The 21,937-nt window shown below is 42.3% G+C and overlaps 2 protein-coding genes across 3 annotated transcripts in view; one reads left to right on the top strand and one right to left on the bottom strand.

Moving 5' to 3' along the window:
- The first annotated feature begins 1,126 nt into the window (after window positions 1-1,126).
- On the top strand, window positions 1,127-21,491 carry MRAP2 (melanocortin 2 receptor accessory protein 2). The gene is made up of 6 exons (XM_036380746.2): window positions 1,127-1,435; window positions 6,383-6,477; window positions 7,135-10,085; window positions 10,489-10,638; window positions 15,927-16,026; window positions 20,265-21,491. Exons 4-6 carry the CDS (start codon window positions 10,512-10,514, stop codon window positions 20,614-20,616), a joined length of 579 nt encoding a protein of 192 aa, XP_036236639.1. The 5' UTR covers window positions 1,127-1,435; window positions 6,383-6,477; window positions 7,135-10,085; window positions 10,489-10,511; the 3' UTR covers window positions 20,617-21,491.
- The window catches only part of CEP162 (centrosomal protein 162), a 68,424-nt gene continuing 48,530 nt past the window's right edge, over window positions 2,044-21,937 (bottom strand). The window contains exons 27-30 of one of the 2 annotated variants that reach the window (XR_008508258.1): window positions 17,667-17,767; window positions 16,942-17,107; window positions 5,027-5,080; window positions 2,044-2,756 (exon numbers count right to left, since the gene is read on the bottom strand). Coding sequence is in view for 1 of the 2 variants with exons in the window: in XM_054514152.1 (XP_054370127.1) it covers window positions 17,702-17,767 (66 nt within the window). In the remaining variant the exon portion in view is untranslated. Of the gene's footprint in view, window positions 2,757-5,026; window positions 5,081-16,871; window positions 17,108-17,666; window positions 17,768-21,937 lie in introns of those variants that run through there. The other variant, XM_054514152.1, reaches the window with a different exon arrangement.

The following is a 21,937-nucleotide window of genomic DNA, read 5'->3' as shown; positions in this document are numbered from 1 at the left end:
AATTGGAATTATAGACACTTCCATTAAACATGAGATTTTTTTTTTTTCCAGTGAGGGTGATCAGGGTTTCTCAGACAGATTGTGGAGTCTCCATCTTTGGAGCTACTGAGGACCCAACTCATGTCCTGAGCAAAACACTCTATGACTTATAAGATGACTTAGCAGGCCTAGATGATCTCCAGATGTCCTACCAACCCTCAGCAAGTCTGTCAGAGCAAGCTACAGACAGTATATTCCAAAAGGTCTCTTTGTTTGAAGAAGCAACAATTCATAGGTTTGGAAATTCAGATGATTGGTTTACCTCATCAGTGTGTATAAGCATCTACAGGGGGATGTCAGGAGGATGGAGCCAGGCTCTTCAACTGGCAGAAACTGATGCAGAGGAAGTTCCTCTTGAACATGAGGAGGAACTTTACTGTGCTGGTGACCATGCACTGGAACAGATTGCCCAGAGAAGTGGTGGAGTCTCCCTCACTGGAGATATTCAAGAACCATCTGGATGCAATCTTGTGCAACGTGCTCTGGGATGACCGAGCTTTAACAGAGAGACTGGACCGCGTGACTCACTTCCAACCGGATCCATCCTGTGCTATGGTTCCAGAGACCTGAATCAGATCCCTGAAGATTTATGGCACTGCCCTCCACCTCCTGGCGGCTGAGACAGCACCTTAAACAACCCTCACTGCTCCTCACCAGCTCCCGCTCACAGATTCCCCATGTGCAAGCGCGCTGGCCGCTCAGCCCCCAGGTGGGAACGGGGGAAGGGGACGCCATCCCGACTCCTCCAAAATCGATGTTTCTTCTCGGATGTGAGAGCTCCGGCCCGGCCAGCGACACGCAGGTGTCGCTCCCAGCCGCTGCTCCGCCTGGAGCTCGCCGCTCCCGCCCCTCGACGGCCGCGGCCGCCTCGGCTCCGCCGCCGGCCCCGCTCCGTGCCCGCACCTGCGGCCGCCCGGGGCCGCTCCCTCCCTCCCGCTCCCCCCCGCGCTGCCCATTGGAGCGGGAGCGTCACGCGGCCGATCCATGCCGCCCGCGCGGGCCGGGGCAGCGCGCCCGCTGCTGATTCATTGGCTCGGCCAGGAGCGAGCCCACGGCGGCATCCCGCCCGCTCCAGCCTGCCTGCTCCATCCCGCCCGCTCCAGCCTGCCTGCTCCATCCTGCCCTCTCCAAACCGCCCGCTCCATCCTGCCCGCTGCCCGCCCGCTCCGTCCTGCCTGCTCCATCCCGCCCGCTCCATCCTGCCCGCCCGCTCCAGCCTGACTGCTCCATCCCGCCCGCCCGCTCCATCCTGCCCGCTCCATCCCGCCCGCTCCATCCCGCCCGCAGCTCTGGCTCGGCTGGGCTCGCCGGGGCCAGGGCGTTCCGGGAGGGCTGCGCCTTTCGGCCGGGACGAAGCGGCGCTCTGGGATCTGGCCGGGCGGACGTGCCCGACGGGGTAAGCGCGGTGAGGGGTCGGCGCTGCGGGCGGGGGGTGAGCGAGCGGCCAGAGACAGGCACGGCCCTGCCCCGCCGTGTCCCTGCCCCGCCGTGTCCCTGCCCCGCCGTGTGTCCCTGCCCCGCCGTGTGTCCCTGCCCCGCCGTGTGTCCCTGCCCCGCCGTGTCCCTGCCCCGCCGTGTCCCTGCCCGTCCCTTCCCGGGGGTGGCTGCTCCCGGCCGGGCTGGGCGGCGCAGGAAGCCCCGAGCGCCTGGAGTTCAGCCCGCGGGTAACAGGTGCCCGAGGCTGTTCCGAGCCGGCACCAGGCGGCTCCTGCAAGCCTTAAGGTCTGAAGCGCTCTGCCAAATTTTTCTTTCATTTTAAATAATAATAATAATAATAATAAGATGCAGGAGGTGGCATTGTTCATTTGGGTGATGTGGAGAACGTCAGCTGTAGAAAAGCTTGTGTCTCCTTTCTGAATTTCTAACGGAGTGATTCCTTCTGTACTGAAAAGCAGAACAGCTGAAAAGCCCACAGACTGCTGAGCATTTGAATGAATTAAACAATTGAACCGAAAACGTTTGAAAAAATATGGTTGGGGAAATAAACCTCCAAGATAAGTTTGTCGTGTGTTTATTGTGGGTTTTTTTGCCTTTTTTTTCCCCCTCCAGGTAACATCTCTCTTCCTTTGTGCTTTCAGACTGAAGGGATGAACATTTCTCCTCAATACAGCCTTAGATTATTTCTCCTGCTCTGTCTTGCCTTCTTCCCTTTCTCTGTGCGCTCTTCCCTAGTCTGTTGGTTCTCATACTTTCCCCCTGCCCCCTCCCTCTCTTCCTTTTCCTTTAACAATCTGTTTTTAACAGTTGTCATCTCAGTGCTTTCTTCCTCTGGCCTCAGCCTCTGTTGACAGTGACTGGTGTTTAAGTTCAGGGCTCTCTCTTGACCTGTCTGCCATTCTTTCTTTGCTGGGAACAATCACCTCAGTGACAAGCTCGCAAAACTCTCTCTGAGCAGTCCCTGTTCCCTTTTCATCCTGCCGTACAACCTTGTTTGGCTCATAAAGCTGGACAGTGACTGGAAGTGTAGACACACCACAAGTTTGGCACTTCTGTGACAGGCGTAGCTCGTAGAGAGATGGGACAGCAGTGGCAATGCTGCCTCACACTGCCCCAGCAGGGCTGGTTGGACTTTTGGAGGGAGCACTGAGGCACTTCTGTTTCCAGGTGTGTTTCCCAGCCCACTGCTCTGTCTTGGAGTGTCTCCCTGTTTTGGTCTGTTCCTCTCATCAGAACTTTGCCAGAGGCTGTGCACACAGGGGCGCAGATTTACGTAACCGCTGTGGAAACAAACAGATATTTTGGTTTCTACTCAGAGATAATAAGGTAATAGTCCCCAATCCTGGTTGTTCTTCTTGTCCATTTGTGGCTTTCTATTCAGGTTCTTAATCAGAGAGTCAAGATAATTTTGTCCACAGGAGTAAATGCCTGGAAGAATGCCAGGGGAATGGCAGGTCTCCATTGACTAAGGACAGCCTGGCTCCATTCTTGTCAAAATAATGAGACATTCTGGGAGTCTCAATCACAACCAAGTATATATAAAATAAATCAAGCTTTTGCAAGATTTTTTTTAAGGAAAAAAAACCCCAGAATATTAATAGCTGGACAAAATAATTTACTACCTACTCTTTCCCTGGTCTCCCATGTACACTTTGTCATGGAAAAGGTTTTTTTTGAGTGAAACACAGATGATACACTTGCAGCTTGTTCAAGAGTTTAAATCAAATTTAAAGTCTTTGTACCTATAACAGCAGCACTTACTGGCAAAATTATACCACAAATCTTATTACAAAAAAATGAAGGCTTTATTCTGTGTACTCACTGCAGTGGGTTGTGGTTGTATTGGTTCGGTGATGTTTTCTTGGCATCTAGTTACTTATTTATAACACAGAGACATGGCAGGGATAAGAATGGGAAAATTCAGGCTGTGTGCCTGTGAGTTGTGTACTGCTGTCTAATTTACCTGAGGAGAAATTTGTATTTGAGGCACCACAATAAATTGTTTGCTTCTTCAGCAGTGCTGGAGAGAAGACTTAAAGACAGGGGGAAAAAATCCCCCAATTCTTGTTTGAAACAATCCCAGACCTGTTTGACTTTGGATGAACAGCTCCATTTCAGCGAGTGCTTAAAATTGTCACTGAACCAATTAAGAAAATATTTCTGCATTATGTTGTAGGATAACTACCAAAGTTAAGAAAATATTTGTCATGTAGGTGTGGACATTTTAAAGAAAATCTCTATAATTTTGTTTTATTACTTCTTGATGAAATATAATATATGATTCAAATTACAAAGCTCATGTGTTATTTTGCATCTGAGAGATTATGGCTTCCAGGCCCTGTGTGGATGAAAGAACAAGCTGAAGGTTTTTCCACCACAGCAGTGTCAAACCCCAGCTGTGACGTACCCGAGTGTGGGAGTAGCTCTGATAAATGGTCTATCATACCTGTGTTGTTTGGGCTTTTTTCATCCCTGCCACCTGGTTTATCTTGCTCTGGCTTCAGCAGAGGCTGGGAACAGAACTATATTTGCAGGGAAGACTTTGAGAAGTGAAGAAGTGCTGTGGGAAGCGTATTGTGTCCTGTGCTTCAGACCAGATGAATGCTGTGTGAAGATTAGGGAATTATTTTGTAATGGGAGAGAGGAAACTGTCATTGGCTTCCACTCTGCTTGTCCTCCTCTGTGGTGACTTTTTCACTGATGCAAAGCCAAAACAGAGCTATGAAATGAGGCCTGATGGCCCTCATCCATTGTCTGGGCTGTGCAGCAGCATTGAACCCAAGCCTGGCACACTGCAGGTTGGTTGGGCTGCCTGTGCTGCAGCAGCAGCAGCCCTGGGGGCATCCCCAGGCATCTCTGGGTCTCTGACACCGAGGGAGCCCAGGTAGTTTTAGCTGTTAATCGCTGCTGAGTTTCCCAGGAATCACACAAGGGTAGTTCCTGCCTTCAGTCTGCCCCTGTCACTAATGGTTGGTGTAGGTGGGGTTGTTGAAGCACACCTGGGTGCCTCTGTTCTTGGGCTCGTTGGGTTTTCTGGCTACACAGAGCACTGTGCTTCCAGGGTTTCTTCATGGCTTGCAGACTAGGCAATTTGAGTCAGCCTAGTTTGGTAACCCTCTGCATTGAAATAATTTCTCAGTGAGTTTTTTTTTTTTTTGCTTTCAAATGGAATACCATCTTTTAGTTATTAAAAAATAGCAGTGTTTGTTCTGTCCCTTCTGTAGAGACTGTGAGACTTTTTGTTTTTGTTGGTTTTTTTTTTTTTTAATAGGTTCTTACATGGTACCAGAAATAGGAGGTATTTTAAAAGCAGCTCTTACAGGTAGGTCATATTCTGATGGAGCCATTCCAATTGACCTGCAGTGTGCTGATCAGTAAGAGCAGATGGAGAGAGCTTTCCTTTCTCTCTGCTCAGAATAAGGTATTGGATTGACAGACTTCAGACTAGAAAGGAATTCAGAACAACCCCATCTCAGCACAGAGCTTTCTGTGAGAATAAAGCTAATAAAAATAAACATTTATTAAAACTTGCTTTACAGTTTAATCTTACCTCATTAGTAGATATGCCAGGGCTCTTTCACTTCAGGGTTTTCAACAAATCAGCCTGAGAGGTTAAAAAATGGCAGTGAGAAAGGTTAAAATAGGCATTATTATAAATAGCTAAGGGAAAGGCAGCCTTTCTCTTGGGAAGTGTTGAATATATGTATATATACTATTGATGTCAGCATTTATAACATTATAGGACTGAAAAGGGGTCTGTACTTTAATGCTTACTGATACGGCTTCTTCTGGTCTTGAGGGAACTTGGGTTTGAGGCTGCCATACCTGCATATCTAAGAGGAGGTTGTCTTTTCATGGGGAGAGGAAAATAGGCTCAGTACTGTTGGTGTAATCCTGCCCTAGATGCAGGAAATGAATGGAATTATGGCTAATCTTTAAGACTTTTAGAAAATGCTGTCTCTTAAGACTGGCTGCAGTATCTAAAGCTTTTGGTACTGGAGTTAAGCTGAGCTTCAGTGTGTGTTTTGGGAACAAGTCCCAGCAGCTCCCTACTAGCAGTTCCATGTCCCTTTACTGTCAGTGCAGGCCTGAAAATTTTAAGAGAAAGAGGAATGCAGTTGTTCTGTGATACCATGTTAGGTATAATTCATCTGCCTTCTCAGACAAGGCTAATGAGTGGGCTTGTGTAGTATTTGCTCTATTCATTTTTAGAACCACACAGTTGTCAGTGAACTCATAGTATGGTATCATTTCATATTAGTTTCTGCCTTAACTTCCAGGTGACACCTACTGAGTTGGACTTATTATTATAATTTGCTTATATTGTTACTGTCTATAGGAAAATAGTTGGCAAATCTCTTTAACCTTTATTAAATTTCTCTTTGAAGTCATAATGTCATCACTTTTTAAGTAGGTACAAACAGCAACTATACAGTTAGCAAGCAAATTGTATATAATGGTGTGGAGTGCATAAGAGAAGTTTGTTGTTGGAGTTTACATTGCACAGTTATAGGATAATAAAATGCATTTTATATGATGTGTAATATGGTGGTGTGAGGCAAAGATGTCTGTAACTGTAACCCCTCATCCTTAGTTCACAGTTTAAGCAGTGACTAAACCAGTTTTTTTCCTTTCCACTGTTATAAACTCCTTTTGTGCTGAATCCAACATTATTCTTGTTACTTCAGTGCAACAGTTCAGACATTGCTGTTTGTGAACATCAGTAACAAACATAACCATGGTTAACATTGTTCTTTCTTTTTTCTCCAAGAAAAGACCTATGTATCAGAGTTGGCATTCATGATTGATTTTTAATTGTAAAGTCAGTTTTCAGATATCTTTCTTCTTTTTTTTCCCCCTAAATTTAACTCATTTTTATCGGTTGCTTTCTTCTCTTTTATTGCAGGTGGAATTGCGTATTCCCTTGAAAAGATCACAAATTTGAACTCAAACCCTGCCCACCTAGGGTATTGAGAATTAGCAAGAAGCAAGGACCCTTAGGTGAGTATTTCCTGCAGACTTTCCTGTCTGTGCTTGGGAGAGGCACAGCTTGTTCAAAGCCACGTGGTAGGGTTGTAGAAAGATGGGGTCTGGATTGCTTTTCAGCTGAGGCAGTGCAGCAGTGTAAATAAGTTTGTGGTTGGTTTTCTCCTTTGTTTTTTTTTTCTGTGCCTTCACCTCCTAGTCTTTGGGATGGAGTAAAAAGGAATGTGGGGGTGGCTGACTCCCTTTTCCCTCATGCATGATACTGGTGCTGGTATGAGAACAAAGATATGGGAACAGCCTGAGTTGTTAATTTCTCATAGCCTACAACTTTTGGGTTAATTGTACTGCCTAGCTGATGCACCAGAGTGTAGTGCTAAGCTTTCTCAGCCTGGGACTTCCCACAGTTTGAAATGTTCCTTCATTTTTCCCCTGTCTGGGCCTTGGGATCTTCAGAGTCTGCAAGCGGGCAATGGTTTGTTCATTTGTTCTTTTGAAAACCACTGAGTTCTTAGAATCTGTGGCACTAAGCAGAGCAGAAGTATGTGGAAAATAGATGTAGTTTGTGACTGAAAATTCACCAAGCTCTGTGTGTCTACCATACTGGTAGTTTCTCTTGCTCCAGAAGCAAAGAGTACATTAACAATCCACATGGTTTTCTTTCTGTGCATGCAGGTCAGCTTCGGAGGGAGTTGCTGCTGGTTACAGGGACAGTTTCAGACATACACAAAACCAGATATGCCTTTGTGGTCTCAGTGGTGGAAGCCATGAAGTTGTGTTGCAAATGTGGTGTGTGTTCAGTTTTGCTTTCATTTTGAAAGGTAAATGGCTGAGAGCCTCATGCAATGTATCAGTGACATTCAGATTGGAGAAAATAGTCCAGCTGCACGGAGTTTGATATCCTGCTGCTGCTGTTCAAGGGCGTGGGATTTACGCAAACACAGACAGACAGACTTGCTTGCCCAGGTGCCACTGGCAGCTGTCAGGCCAGCTGAGACCTTACAGACTTTCATACACATTATAAACAACTTCTCATGAAGGCATAATTCAACTCCAAGAGTTGCAGTTGGGTCTCCATGGGGAACATCCGGTTACTTTTATCTGCAGAGAGCAACCCAATGCTTCAGAAGAAAGCCCTGAGCACTTGCCCTTTTTAGGATGCAGACCTGCCTAAATTTCTGCTTGGCAGCACTGAACACAAGTCCTGCCTTGGGGTTTCTCAAATAATCAAAGTGAAGCTTTTTGTTCCTGACTTGCTCCTGAAAGAAGAGAGCTGGAATGAGGAAAGCCTGGCTGCATCCATACACATCAAAATCAATAGAGGGGCTTTCATGTTTGCCTCAGAAGACTCCTGTACCTTCCAGAAAAACCCTCAGCCAAGTCAGTTAGAGGAGGTCATTGTGAAGCTCCAGAGCTGTGGGATGAATCATGGCTCTCTGTATCTGACAGAAGAGTGTTTGAGAGCATCTCCTGGAGGAATTCCTTCTTAGAAGCTCTTACCTCTTACCTGAATCCCTGCATGACCTGCTGCAGCCAGGCAGATGCACCTGACAGGCTGCTGGCTGACTCTGCCAGCTCAGCCTGCCTTGCTCTTCCCAGGAGATACAAGGTCTAAATAGCAACCTCTTCCCCTGTGCTGGTCCTTGTACCACCATGCTAGACTGGCTTTTTAAGTAGAATAAAAGCTTTTTGCATGGTTGAGGCTGAGTGTTTGGAGGTATTCAGACAGACAAAGCTTACAAGTGGGCTGAAAGTTGGTTTGGAGCACTGCTTATGCTTAGCTCTACTGGTTGATTTAGAAGCATATTTATATGTCCTTCAAAGCACAGATTAGCCAGAGAGCTGGTGACTCAGGTTTTTGTTAGCACCTCTCCCTCTGACAGTGGCTTGTCTACAGTGAAAGCAAGTCTCCACATGCATGCAGTCAGTGGTGAAAGGCTGGAGCTTCTAATCCTAACCTATTAGGACACAGATTCTTTGTGTCCTGGAAGTGGCTATCCTCCCCATAAATCATAAATGGACACTAGAGACTAGAGGGGGAGAGAGCTCTGCCTGTGGCCCAGTGAATCCCATCTGCTTTGAGGTGGGAAGAAACACTTAAAGTGGAAGAAACAACATTATTCAGATTGTTCCCATACTCTATTCTGAAGTTTTCTACAAGTGGATTTCAGCTCCTTTTGCAATACTAAAAGGAGGGAGGAGACAATGGCCATTATTGATGCCATGTGAGGAATATTGAAATGAAATGCTTCATTGGAAAGTTATAAAAAAGAAAACCAGCCTTTAAACAGGACTAATCAATGTTTTCAAGAGACATGTCATCAACAAAACATTGAGGAGAAGGGGGAAAAAGATGGTGGGAACCCTGAAAACAAAACACAGAGTCTTGTAATAAACAATTGACAGAGCTGAGATGGGGCAAACCAGGACAGGGATCCTAGGGTCTTCTCTGTGCCACTTCCTTCTCCTAGAGGCAGCAGTTGCTTTAGTTGATTAAAATAAGAAAGCTTCTGTCTAAACCTTAATCAGGCATTCTCTCTTTAGTTTGAAGAAATGGGAAAGCCAAGGAGGAACTTTACTGGCAACACAGGCACTTTTAGTTAGACTTACCTCTTCCTCTCTGTCCATTTTGAAAGGGTTGGAAGTACAAGATGGAAAACGTCCTCAGCCATGTACTGCACTGTCAATGATATCCATGTTTTTTCTCCTTCTCCTCTGTGCTTCAGGCTATTTATTAATGCTGGAGGCTTTCTAAATAGCTAAGGGGAGGGTGAGGATAATGTGGTGAAGCTTCTTATCCTGATCCAAGAATGGGGTTGGTCACTTCTCTCCCCAGCCCACCCATTCACCTTTCCTGCTGTCAGGTTGCTCATTCTGAAAACTCAATTGGTTTGGGTTGAAAAATAGATCCATTTATTGTTTTAAAAGATTTATAACTTGTCAGTCAAGTTTTTTGGCATGTGTTTAAAGTTCTGAACATTGTATTTAAGTGTGAAATGTAATTTTTCAGGCATGCTACTTATTTAAAATTGCTTTGAGGCATTACTGCCAGCGTTTGGTCATGGTAAAACAGCTGCAGAAAGAACTATTTTACAAATTTGAAATGCTGTTCATAGTACCTGAGTGAAAGTGTTTCTTATTTTGTGCCTGATTTTTTGTTCTTTACGATGGCTCTCCTAGCACATGAAGCGTTAGTCAATCCTGCTGGGTTTTAATTGAATCCAGAATTACCCAAAGCTCAGCTTGCTCTCACAAAAAGTATTTTGAAATATGTTTCAATTTGGGTTTCCTGACTCCAGCTACTGCAGCACATGTTTTGTGCAGAGATGTGCTTTCTTTTGGTGCGCATAAAACTGTCTCATATTCTGAAAAAAATTACTCTGCAAAATGCAAGGCTCCAGTACAGAATGGTGGTAATGACAGAAATATCTATCAAGATAATTTCATGATGCTCAGTATTGCTTTGCAGCTTTTTGCTAAGCTGTGAGGGAAATCACTCCTGTTTTCTTTTCCTTCTGTAGTGGCATATTGAGCCCCTTTATCAGCATAGAGAAATTTAGGTTGGAAGGGACCCCTGGTGGTCATCTGGTCCAACCTCCTACTCCAAGCATGTTTGACTAGATCAGGTAAGCTTTTCCTTTTATCTAATAGGAATTTCTCATTGCCCAATTTTTGTCCATTCCTTCTTGTCCTCTTACTGTGCACCTCTGAGAAGAGCCTGGCAGCAGCATCTCTGCACCCTCTAAGTGAAAACAGCACTGAGGTCTCCCTGCAGCTGTCTCTTCTCCAGGCTGAACAAACCCTTTGTGCTTCAGCTCCCTAAACATCTTGGTTGCCTTTCACTGGGCCCCAGAGTCTGTGTCTGCAATTAGGGGAAGGAATGGGAGGGGATGGGATAGCCTTGTCTGAAGAGGCAGTGGCTGCTCTTGGGAGCAGGGGTGGGGAAGTGACCCAATAGATGAGAAAGAACAAAACCCCAAAAGCTGTGCTAGGTGTTGTAGTCTCCATTAACACCTTTCATATCCACAGGTCTGTATTTGCTGAGGTGCAAGATGTCTGCCCTGAGGCTGATCTCTAACAGGACCTCCCAGCAAGCCTTGTCTAACTCTGATTACACCTGGGACTATGAGTACTATGAGTATGGACCAGTGTCATTTGAAGGCCTGAAGGCTCATAAGTGTAAGTTCAGTGGAGACACACTTCATGCAGCTCAGCTTCCTGTGTTCCTGTTCTTCACTTGTGACTGAATATTGTACAAAACCATTTCTCTCCTAATTCCTAGGATTCTCTGCAATTAGCAGTATCCCTCTATTTATTAGATCATCATTATTGTTTATTATTCTGTATCCTTTTGTTGACTTGTGCATGAGAGAACCATGGATTTATTGGCTGTGGTAGGAATTTGTCAATACTGAGGAATATCTCACTGCCAGGAAAAGTTAACAACAACAAATACAGATACACTGCTGTTTCTGGTGACTACTTGTTAAGATCAGTGTTGCTTTGTTTTGGTTCTATTTGTTTGTATTTGTTTCTGTTAATGGTAAAAAGGCAGTGGTGGGGACCCTTACCTGCATTACCTGTGTTTGGTTTTCCTAAAAGAAAATAAATTTTTGGTTTTTAAAAGCTTGAAAATAAGAGAAGAATTTTTGCCTTATGAACAAACTTGCCATTGGTACTTTCTTCATAGGAGGAGTGTGCTAAATTCACTTCTGTTAATACTGGAGTTGTTTTACAGTAGAAGCAAAAAATTGAGGATAGGTACCAGAAAGATGAAAACTGTGGATTGGAACTTGGAGAAGGTTGAACTAGGACAAGCTAGTACAGCTGGACCAACATTTTTCTAAAAAGTAGACAATGGATTTGATGATCTTCCCTTTTAGAGGAGATGATTGTGAGGGACAAACAATAAAAGAGGGGAGAAAAAAGTAACAGAAACCGACTCAATTACCTGATGGGTCTTGTAAGCACTTTGCAGAAGAGAAAAAAAACCCATCCTGTTTCTTTCTTTCTGAGGTAGATACACCCTGAAAGGATTTGATTCCCAGACTTCAAAGTTCTGGGGGGGAAGGGTTCCCATCCAGTGCTGGAGCACTGGTCCAGGATGGATTTCGTACTTTGTCTCATTTGTCCCAATGAGCATTCAGATTGGGAAAAAGTAGTGCCTGCACTGGCAAACAGCAGCCCAGAAAGGCTGATCTCCCTTCCCTCTACACAGTCACAGGGTCTTGGAGAGGCTCTGCAAGGGACACAAGAAACTTGTTGAAATGACTAACACTTCTGAAAAAACAAGAGAGTAGAATCTATTTTTATTTTCCCCTCAAAAAAGTCTGCTGATTACTGTCTATTTTTACAAGTGATAGGTAATTGAAAAATGTGGGCTAGCTTTCATTATGTTTTTAATTTATTTTCCATTCTTCCACGTAATCAGAGGTTAAACCTGATTGCAAAGGTTACTGGTTGCAAAGATCAGCTGAAATGTTATGTACACATCTTCTTTTCAGCTCAGTGTCTCAAACAGCATGATGGGACAAAAAGGTATAAATGACATCTGCCTCTGGATTGCAGAAGGCACAGCTGCAAGTCAGGTCTTGAATTGCCACCAAAGTTATTGCCATGCTGAGCATGGCAGCTGAGCTTCCCTGTCTACTGTTCATAGAGCAGAAGGTCCTGAACAGGTCTTAGAGAATGGGACAGAAGTAACAACTGCTTTTCAGGTGGAGCTTGATGAAAGATGTCATTAGTAGTACTTGAATCGGTGATCTAGGCAGTCCCTTCTAGTTAGGGTGGATTTTCTTTAGTTTTTGTTTGTTTCTTTGTTTGCTTTAACTGATAGATCGGAGTTGGCTCTGTTTACTTCACTGTTGTTGCATGCATTCTCCAGAGGGCAGAGCTTAATCTACTAAAGGAATAGTCTGTGCTGTGTATGGGATGATACTTCTTGACATGGTGTGTTCTTGTTCCAGCTACTGCCAGCTGAGCTGAGATTGTTGTGGAATGTGGAGGCAATGTGATCAGACATGAACCTCTCTGAAATCCTAAACTGGGGAGAAGGACAGGAGATTAAACAAGGCTTGTATGAGAGGGAGACCTTGAATACTTACAAAGAAAAGGTGTCAATGAATGCTTGTAACTTATGTTGGAAAGCTCAACAGGGAATGGACTCCAGTATATGTGATTTGATTTAAATATAAAGAAATTCAGAAACCTGTTTTCTGAAAGCAGAGAAAAATGTATTCAAAGTGACTCATGAGAAAAAGGATTGACAAAATAATCTTCTACACACACGCGCAAAAAAAAAAAGAAAAAAAAAGATGCCACAGTGATGTTTCAAATATATGACTGCAAAAGGAAAAAAAAAGGCAAAAAGTATGTTCTGTTGTTCTGTTGGAAAAGAAGTGAAGGCATGTAGTGGGATAGAATATAAGAAAATAAAGATAGTGTAGAAAGTAATCTTACCCCTAAGGAGTTGCAGCTGGACCAATTATCAAAGATTAGGAACAGGCCTGACTTTAACAGGCCACAGCTGTAACCAATGAGAAGAAGAGCACTGTAAAAGAGTGGGGTGGCTGGGTGAGAAGGGAATTAGAGTTAGCTGGCTGCTTTGTGAAGAATAGAGCCAGTGCTCTGAGGAGCTGCCCATGAGAAACACCAAGAAGGTATGAAACTTTTGTGATAAGGAGACAACAGTATGGAACCCCTGTGATAAGATGAGAACAAAGGCAGGAACTAGAAATAAAAAAAATCTGGAAAAGTAGGGACTAGATATCTTATACATTGAAGCTTTAGAAAGTAAATAGACAAAGATAGCCAGGAGATACTTGTGACTGGCAGAGATAAGAACAGAATCACGTTTTGTGCCTTTGAAAATGAGGAAGCCTCAGAATGTTAGTTATGCTAGTGAGAGGAAAAATAGGTAGCAATGATCAGAGGATTGGAACTGCTGCCAAGATGTTATGAATCTGTATTATGAAGAAAAGGAAAGTCAAAACTGCAACTTGATAATGTAAAAGTATCCTATGAATATCTACTTGTAACTTTGGGTAGCATAAATGTCCTTCATACCATATTTGTTGAACAAAAGTTGGGTTATGTCCTGTTAATCTTGAGTAAGTGTTTAGAATTTAGTAGGTTTGAATAATTTCCACTGAGGTGAGTGAGACCTAAGTCAACTATTGAAGAGAACTCAGGATACCTGCTTGAATTTTAAATGAATTCAAACAATGTGATTTATACAGCAGAGGGTTGGAGGTGTGTCAGGAGGCACAATAAAGCAAGGAAGGTGTAGCATTAGGCTCAGTAAACTTAAGAATTATGTTGGGAGCAGGGGCACCAAACCAACCAAAAAACAGTCTTGTTATTCAGCACACAATAGCAGGTGTGATTTTTGTGGGGAGCAGTAGTTTACTGGAGCCTTGATTTTCTTTTTTTTTTTTTTTCTTTTTTCCTTTTAGTTAAGTTTTTCAGCTTGATTGATATAATCTATGTGCATACTTTTTTAATCATCTTGATTGCATTTTACATTCTGGTTATTGATGCAGCTGCATACCATCCAAGCATGTCTGACTAACTGGAAGGTACTTGTAGCTATAAATGCTTAAATGGTATTTTTTTTTAAAGGCAGTACTTATTTTTAGATTAAATCTTCAGGTACTACCAAGTCCAGTAGGATCAGCTATTTTGTATTAGGAAGGTAAGGTACATCTTTAACCAGTGAATACAGGCTGTGCTTACAGAATGATTCTGAAAGTAATTTAGTGCACATAATATATGGAATTACAGAAAAAAGCTCATGGCAGAATGCTTTAAGCAGAAAGGGGTATTAAAATCTCCTCCCCCTCCATCACAGAGATCTATACTCAAACCACATTCCAGTTATTTTACACAAGGTATTGAGAGGGGAAGATATGGCATAGGAGAGGTGGAATAAATATTGCAGTGGGAGGCTTGAAACTTAGCCTCCTTAGCTACCTAAGAAAGGGATTAAGGAGAGACTTCATTGTGATAAAGAATTTTCTCAGGGAGAAAAATCTCAAGTTGCAGCAGGCATTCTGACTTTGCAGAAAAAAGAGAGAATGGTTTGAGTTGGTTTCCAGTTTCCACATCTGCCTCTTAGCATGGAAGATATTTCACAGTGGGAGCATGATTAACAGCTGGGGCCAAGCACCAGGTAGGATAGCTGATTCCTTGTTTTTTCAGTGTCTTTAATTAGTCCTGTAGGAAATTCAACAGTTTTGTGCTGTGCCTGCTGCGCTGGGTGAGACATTACAGCCAGTGAGGATCTCTGAGGCTTGGTAGTGGTGGTGTCATGAGAGGTAAGGGTAGAAAGGATTCCTGACCAAGCCTTCCCTCCTGAACACTTGTATGTTACTGTTCTTGAATGTCTACAGTGGAAGTTTTGAATACTTGGATAAGTAAAGAATAACTAACTGAAATGACAGGTGAAAAAAAACAGTGCTGATGGGTCCTGGGCCAGGTAATATTGAGTGTTGGTGCTCTGTAACTTTGGTCCATGCTAATCAGTTGATTGTGTCTGGAAATATCTTTGTTCCACTTGAACCTCTCTAAATCAAATTCCTGGAAACTCTGAACAGCTTGGAGCAGCTGTGGACCCACCTTGAAGTTGTAAGTGGACATAGATTTGTTTTTGGTAGTGCTGGCAAATTGCCTACGGTCCATTTGCTATAAATGAGAGGAGTAGATGGAGTTTAAGCACACAGGCAAAAGGCCATGCTCTTCCCAATGGCTGCTATATTTGGCTATTGCACTGGTTTTGCTATTGATTAACTGCTGGTTTGACTTTTTTGTCTAAATCTGTTGTGCTCCTTTGACACTGTGTTTCAGTTTTCTGTACTTAAGTTGGACACCCAAATTGAAATTTTTTCAAAAACATCTGGTACCTGTTGGTTATTGATATTTATTGAAGTAGCAAATAGTTTTATCTGTTGTTCTGTTTCTTGCAGAACCCTCTGTTTTGCCACTAAAAGGTCTTCCTAAACATATTTTGTCAAAGAAATCTATCTAAATCCAGAAACTTAATGGTCTGGGGCAGAAATAACTTAAAATAGCAGGAGTTCAGCTCTACAGAGACAGAGGATTTTGAGGAAAATCAAATAATCCTCTCTTCCTAGTTCTAGCACTGAAGTTCCAAAGCAGTGCTTGGAAATAGGCCTGGCATCACACAGGGAGCTCCTATTATTTTACTTACCAAGAGAATTGTCTTCCCTCTGTTATCTACTGTCTGGTTTGTCTAGATATCAGTAAAATTTAGTACTGAAATGAGATTTTCAATGGCAGCTTTCTGTTTAAAAATAGATAAAGATAAATTTGATTATCCCTTTGTCACCCAGAAATGAGCTGCAAATTGTTTTGGGTTTGCACTCATGCTGTCTGTAGAAGGCAGATTTTTGCAAGTGCAAGTAAAATATTGATCATCTTGTTTCCTTTTTTTCTTTTTCTTTCACCAGATTCCATTGTGATTGGATTTTGGGTTGGTCTTGCAGTTTTTGTCATCTTCATGTTTTTTGTCCTGACCCTGCTGACGAAGACAGGAGCACCACATCAAGAGTGAGTCTGAAAATGGGAGTAACAAATCCTGCCTGCTTAGTGGCACACCTGGCTCTTGCAGCCCCCAGACAAGCAGTGGCAGTGCTGACACTGTACCATCTTGTTATAGTCTGTTCTTATGAAACAGTGCAGCCTGTCTTCATTTCAAGAAATTTTAGTGTTTTCATCCTAAAAGGATGTTTTGGGTAGGCTGCCAAACAGGTGCCTTTAGTGGGATGGTTCTAAGTAGGCTCAAGTGATACTGTGAATATCAACAGAGTGATACAGATAAAATGCAGTGCTGATGTTGAATTTGGTTGGTTTCCAAATGTTTGTTTGTTCAAGTCCAAAGATAGATTTGGGTAGTGTTTGCAAAATCTTCCCTTAACCCCTGAGACCGAGTGCTTCTGCTGAGAAATTGCAATAGATGCTGAAGTAGAGACCAGCTCAATGTTTCTTTAAACCCAGGGTGGTCCCTTGAAAGTCCTCAGTTTTTTATTCTTTTTGGCTGATAAGTCTGTGCAGACCTTGCCTTTCCTCAGTGGTTTATCTGCATTTGCAGAGGATGCAGGCTGTCAGTGTCCCTTCCTCCGAGAAAGTTTGAACCCACATCTCCTCTCAGGCTTGTGTGCCATGAAATGGAAATAAAAAGCCTCTCTGGAGTGTGAGATTGCTTGCAGGCAGGTAGCAATGATGAGAAGATGATTGTAAAAGGCAATTGCTGGTGCTTATCATTTCCTAAAGCAGCCTGTCTCTGCCTCCTGGAGCCCCTTTGCTATTTAATCACATGTAAACTGGCTCTGGAACTCTGTGTAACAGCACATCCCCAGAGACAGGGCCATGTTAGAGATGGCTGACGTACATCCTGTGCCTCTGCTGTGCTCCTGAAGTTTTGCTCCTGTGAGAAGAAAATAGAATCAGAAGAATCCAGCTTACCAGAGCTGATGTGCTGGTATTTTTCCTTCCCCTACAGATTGTTATGAAGTAGCTAGACATTGCTCCCAAACAGATTCAAAATCCCTGTAATTGTTGGTGTGCTGCCTCCTTTTCACAAAGATCTTATTTATTAGCTGAGCATGACTCTGGATCCCATGTGGACAATCTGAGAGGGGAAAAAGTGATGAAGTTAAAAATACATATATAGAGAGAATTTAATATGGATATTTGCCAAAAATTTTTACACTTGTAAAAATTTACTTTCACGTAGCAGAGGCCTGCTTGATATCTCCACTTTTTTCTGCTTTTTTCATCAATTTTCTCAGAACAGTGTCCTTGAGAGTTTGTGAAATGTCATCTTTGGTCATCTTCTACATCCAGATAATGTAATCCGAATTCAGACTTGCCTTTCTTGAGACTTCCAGAAGTCCCTTCTGTTCTACACCTAATTATAATGTTTCTTCAGTTGCTGGAGTGAGACCAATTATTCCTTTTTATATTTGTTATAGATCTCTTTGCAGCTTTGGGAGCTGTGTGCCTGAGTTGCCCACTTGTCATGCATGCTGAGCTGGCACCTTTAACAAATTTGAGCAGTTTTCTTGACATTTGGTAATGAAATTCTCATGGTACTGAACATGCATCCTCTGGGAATATGCGAAGGGCAGTGAATACAGTTGGGTTCTCTTATTTTTGATACATGTATATAAAAACTGGAGAACAGCTACCTGTAAAACCACTTGTTTTAGTTTGCCTGCATCTTCTATTTCCATGCCTGACTGGATTGTTCATGGCTTGGTGTTTCATTAGTGGTCTGCCTTGAGCCCTCCTAGAAAATAGAAAATAGATGTTAACAGGATTCCCAGGTCTCTGACTTCAGGAAGACTATTTGGCTGCTCTTTAAAGTACCATTAATGTGAGAGATTAAGTGTATCTGGGCTCAGATGGATGCATCCAAAGTGGAATACTCTGAGTTTTTTTTTTTTTCCTAGTAGTATGCTTTTCTTGGCTACATATAAATGGCCATGACAGGATGTACTTTTCAAAATTACACAAGATGTTCAGAATTAGGTACATTCTCAAACCAGAATGGACAGGGTATGGATGGGGACTGGAAGAAATGCAATCAGTTAGGGAAATTATGTCTGTTGCATTTATCTTTTGTTTCCTTGCATGTATGAGTATGTGTGGAACATTAGCTTGTGCAACTGAAAAAAAAAATTTGGCAATATCTGAATTTCCAAAAAATGCTCTTATTCATCACTAGGAGAGGAAAGCATGCCATATTTGTTTCTGCATTTGAACACATCCTTAAGAGCACATTTGTGCAACAAATGCAAGAGATCATGCAACCTATTTGTACAAAATAATGGCTGGTGTAATCTCAAAGCAGTAAATGTTAGATAACATTTTTTTTTAAGAAATCAGTTATCTTGTTTAAGTAAACCTGGGGTTTTTGAGGCTGCTTTTCTTGAGTGGGCTGAAAAGATAGCTGCTGAGAAACTAGCATAGTCTTGCTCATTACAATCTGCAATAGTTTCTAGTCTAGTTTTAAAAAAATGTAATAAAATTCCACTCTGAAATTCAAAGATGGTGTTTGTGAATTTTGAAATCCAAAAATATCACTATATATTAGATCATGTGTTCCCTGCTCATGAGCCCAGGTTTAAGCTTCATCATAGATCCTTAATATTCTGGGGCATTGTAAAATTCACTTGCATCCTCCATTAAGATTAGGTTGTCATTGCCTGTCTTGTGTGCCCCTTTGCATGGTCAGCCTTTGCTCCTTCACACTTCACTGGATTACAAAGCACTTTCCACACCTATGAAATAATTCTACTCCTGCAGTGGATTAATTTTAAACTTTCTTCTGCAGTCACTTCTTCCTGGGCTTACAGTGCTTGTCCTTCTTTCTGTGCTTATTTTCCACTTCTACTGCCTGTGCCACAACACAGGCAATTTGCCAAATTATATATGAAACTTAAACTCAGAGTGGTGCTTTTTACTGCATTCTAAATACATAAATGTCAGTTGTCAGTTCAGAATTATTTCAGGCTGTTTGCCCCCTGCTATGTATACAGTAGATTATTATTTGGTTACTGGTCAGTATTACATCAATTGAACATTATTCTTCTACGTGGTTCACTTTGAAATGCTGAGTGAGCCGATACAGTTTTGACAAACTAGAGAACTGCTCTGATTTCTAGGCTAGTGGAAGTGATTTTGTGAGGACAGAATTCCCCCATCGTGTAATGGAAGTAAATTAGCTTTTGAGAAGCAGGGATCTTTACTGTCCCTGAAAGACTAATGGTAGGTATCCTGTGAAAATTTCAGTGGGTGGATTTCTGAAGGTGTCATCTGAGGAACTTATCTCCTGCTGCAGGCTTGAGGAAATGAAATTTCACTGAAAAACTCTTCAGTGCTGGGTGGACCTTTAGGTGTCCAATTATCTGACTCCAGCATCATTTGCTACATCTCCAGATGTAAACAGTACAACATATTAGTTCTTAAAAAAATTCATAATTCTGAGAACATGTTTCATTGCTCATTCTCTGAATACCTCTACTGCCTTCTAAATGCAAATAACTTGCATTTTGTGATGATAGCATATAAATTCAGCCTGACAAAGAATGAATCTGTAGAACTGCTGTCTAGCTTGAGCTCTTCTCACCCCCAGCTGCAAATGGCTTCTGCAAGAGTCCATGCAGATTGGTGCTGGTCTGAGCTAAGATTTATAAAGAAAACTGCCAAAAAACATGTTAAACTATCCTTCCTGGCTGCTGGGATTAAGACTGCCAGTGTCTAAAGCAGTCTTTAGTTCCAGCCCTCCTAATTTGGAAATCTGATGTCATTGATTGAAGTCAGTGGAAAAGATGGTTTGATGTCTGGACAAGCAAGCACTCAATGCCCTCAGTGAGAGCAGAGCTGCCTGTGCCTCAGAAACATTTTGTCTATCAAGGACTTTTCTCAAACTGTTCTTATGAGCCATTTAAAACAATTGTTACTACTTGAAACCAAGAGTGTCTATAAACTCCTTCAGTGAGGTGATTGTTACAGTCTATTGATTACTAGAAGTGCCATTTAAGAGTGCTGGCATTAACTTATTCCCATGGAAAATTGTCATGACAAATGAAGATTTAAAATTGCTTCAGCTGAAAATAATAAATAGTGCTGGCTTTAAAAGTCTGTGGTAGATAAACTGTTTGGTTTCCTTTTCTTCTGATCATAATGGTTCCTGAAACCAAACTAATAAGAACTCAAATAATTGATAAGAACTCAAATAGTTCTACTTTTGTGTTTACTGCATTTTTCTTTTTCCTCTATAGCAATGCAGAACTTTCTGAAAAAAGATTTCACATGAACAGCTTTGTGGCAGAATTTGGAAGACCTTTGGAGTCTGAGAGGGTCTTTTCTCAGCAAATGGCTGAAGAATCCCAGTCTCTTTTCCATTTCTGCATTAATGAAGTGGACCATATGAACAAAGAAAAAGAGAGCCAGAAAGGTCCAAGTCTGGAGAGTAATACCCACTTCCAGGAGGTTCCCAAGAGCAGTGGAATGTTTGAGGAAGACCTACATTGTCTTACAAAATTTAACATTCCTAACTTTGTGAACACTGAGCAGAACTCATCATTAGGTGAGGATGATCTCCTCATCTCAGAGCCACCAATCATTTTATAAAGCAAACTGGTTATGCAATCTTAACATTGGATCCTTGACTGAAAAATCCTTTAAGGTAAACATCCCCATTATTGTCCAGTTTGAAGCCTTTCTTGGCCTCCTGCTCTTTTGACAGAAAGCATTTCAGACCTGTGCTTCTTATTGTATGTAAGACTGGCTGTACTGATAGAACTCAGTTTAGACAAGAAGTAAGACACTGAATGCTTTATTCTGATGCCTTCTGTGGTCTTAAACTTCTGCCCAGTATTATTTTTGCTTTTTGATTTTTTTTGTTTGTTTCTTGCACTGTTCTTCATTTTTAAACAACTACTTATGACCAGCTTCTGAAGGATAATAATTTACAAGGACAGTGAAGGCTGAGCCTGGCATTGGGAGGTCTGTGAAAATTCATTGGCCAAGCAAAGTGTAAATCTCAAAGAAGACAGGAATAAACAGCCCCTGGGGATGTCCTGTAGATTCTGCTGCTCCCAATAAGGATGCCTGAAGCTGAGCACCACAATAAATACCTGCTTGGGACTAACTTCAGTTTCTGATCCCTAACTGCTTTTTGGTGCAGGTTAAACCCAATTTACAAAGCTTCCAGAGGGAATACCTTGCAAGTGAAATTGTTTGGTTACAGTGTTTACAAAATGCTATCACCACCTGCTGCTGAGTAAAACAAATTGGTGCCTGTAATTATACTTCAGAGTGACACCTCAGCAGCTGCCCACAAATTCTAAACACAAACTGTGATTTGACTCTTTTCTTTTTTTTTCTTCCTGCTAGTTGCTGATGTGAACTCCCAGGATTCAGTAGCTAAATCACAGGAAATAAGAAAAAACCTATTTTTCTTCTGCCAATAAAGTTACTACATGCAAATGGTGGTGGTATGTTAAGCTGGTGTCATGTGTTGCTAACAGGCTGAACCTTCCTATGCTTTTTGCCTTTATAAAAGGTCATTTCTTTATTCATTGGCCACTGAAGTGCTAGCAGGCTTTGAGCTGAGAGGACCAACTCCAAAAGTACAGCTAAGCTGGGCTTGCTCCATCTTCTTTTTGTCCTCAGCTGGGCTAGTGTTGCAACCCCAGCTGTTCTCCAGTGAAAGATTTGGTAAGGATTTGAATACGTATAGTTTCAATCTTTATTTTTTTAGAGATGGAATTAAGGTTTTTTTTTTTTGAGAGTACTTAAAATTGTATTTCAGCTTTCTTCAAATGACTGAATGGTTTTAGGGCAAGCATATAAGATGCAGAGGTACCAGGTTCAAACCCTTTGCTGGATTTCAAGTGTGCTCTGCAGGAAGTTCTTAACTGAAATGAAAGGAGTGGATTCTGGACATGCC

The sequence above is a fragment of the Molothrus ater genome, chromosome 3 (genome assembly GCF_012460135.2).
Source record: "Molothrus ater isolate BHLD 08-10-18 breed brown headed cowbird chromosome 3, BPBGC_Mater_1.1, whole genome shotgun sequence".
NCBI lineage: Eukaryota > Metazoa > Chordata > Aves > Passeriformes > Icteridae > Molothrus > Molothrus ater.
The sequence above is the reverse complement of the archived record's forward strand: the minus strand, read 5'-3'. Positions and strand labels throughout refer to the sequence as shown.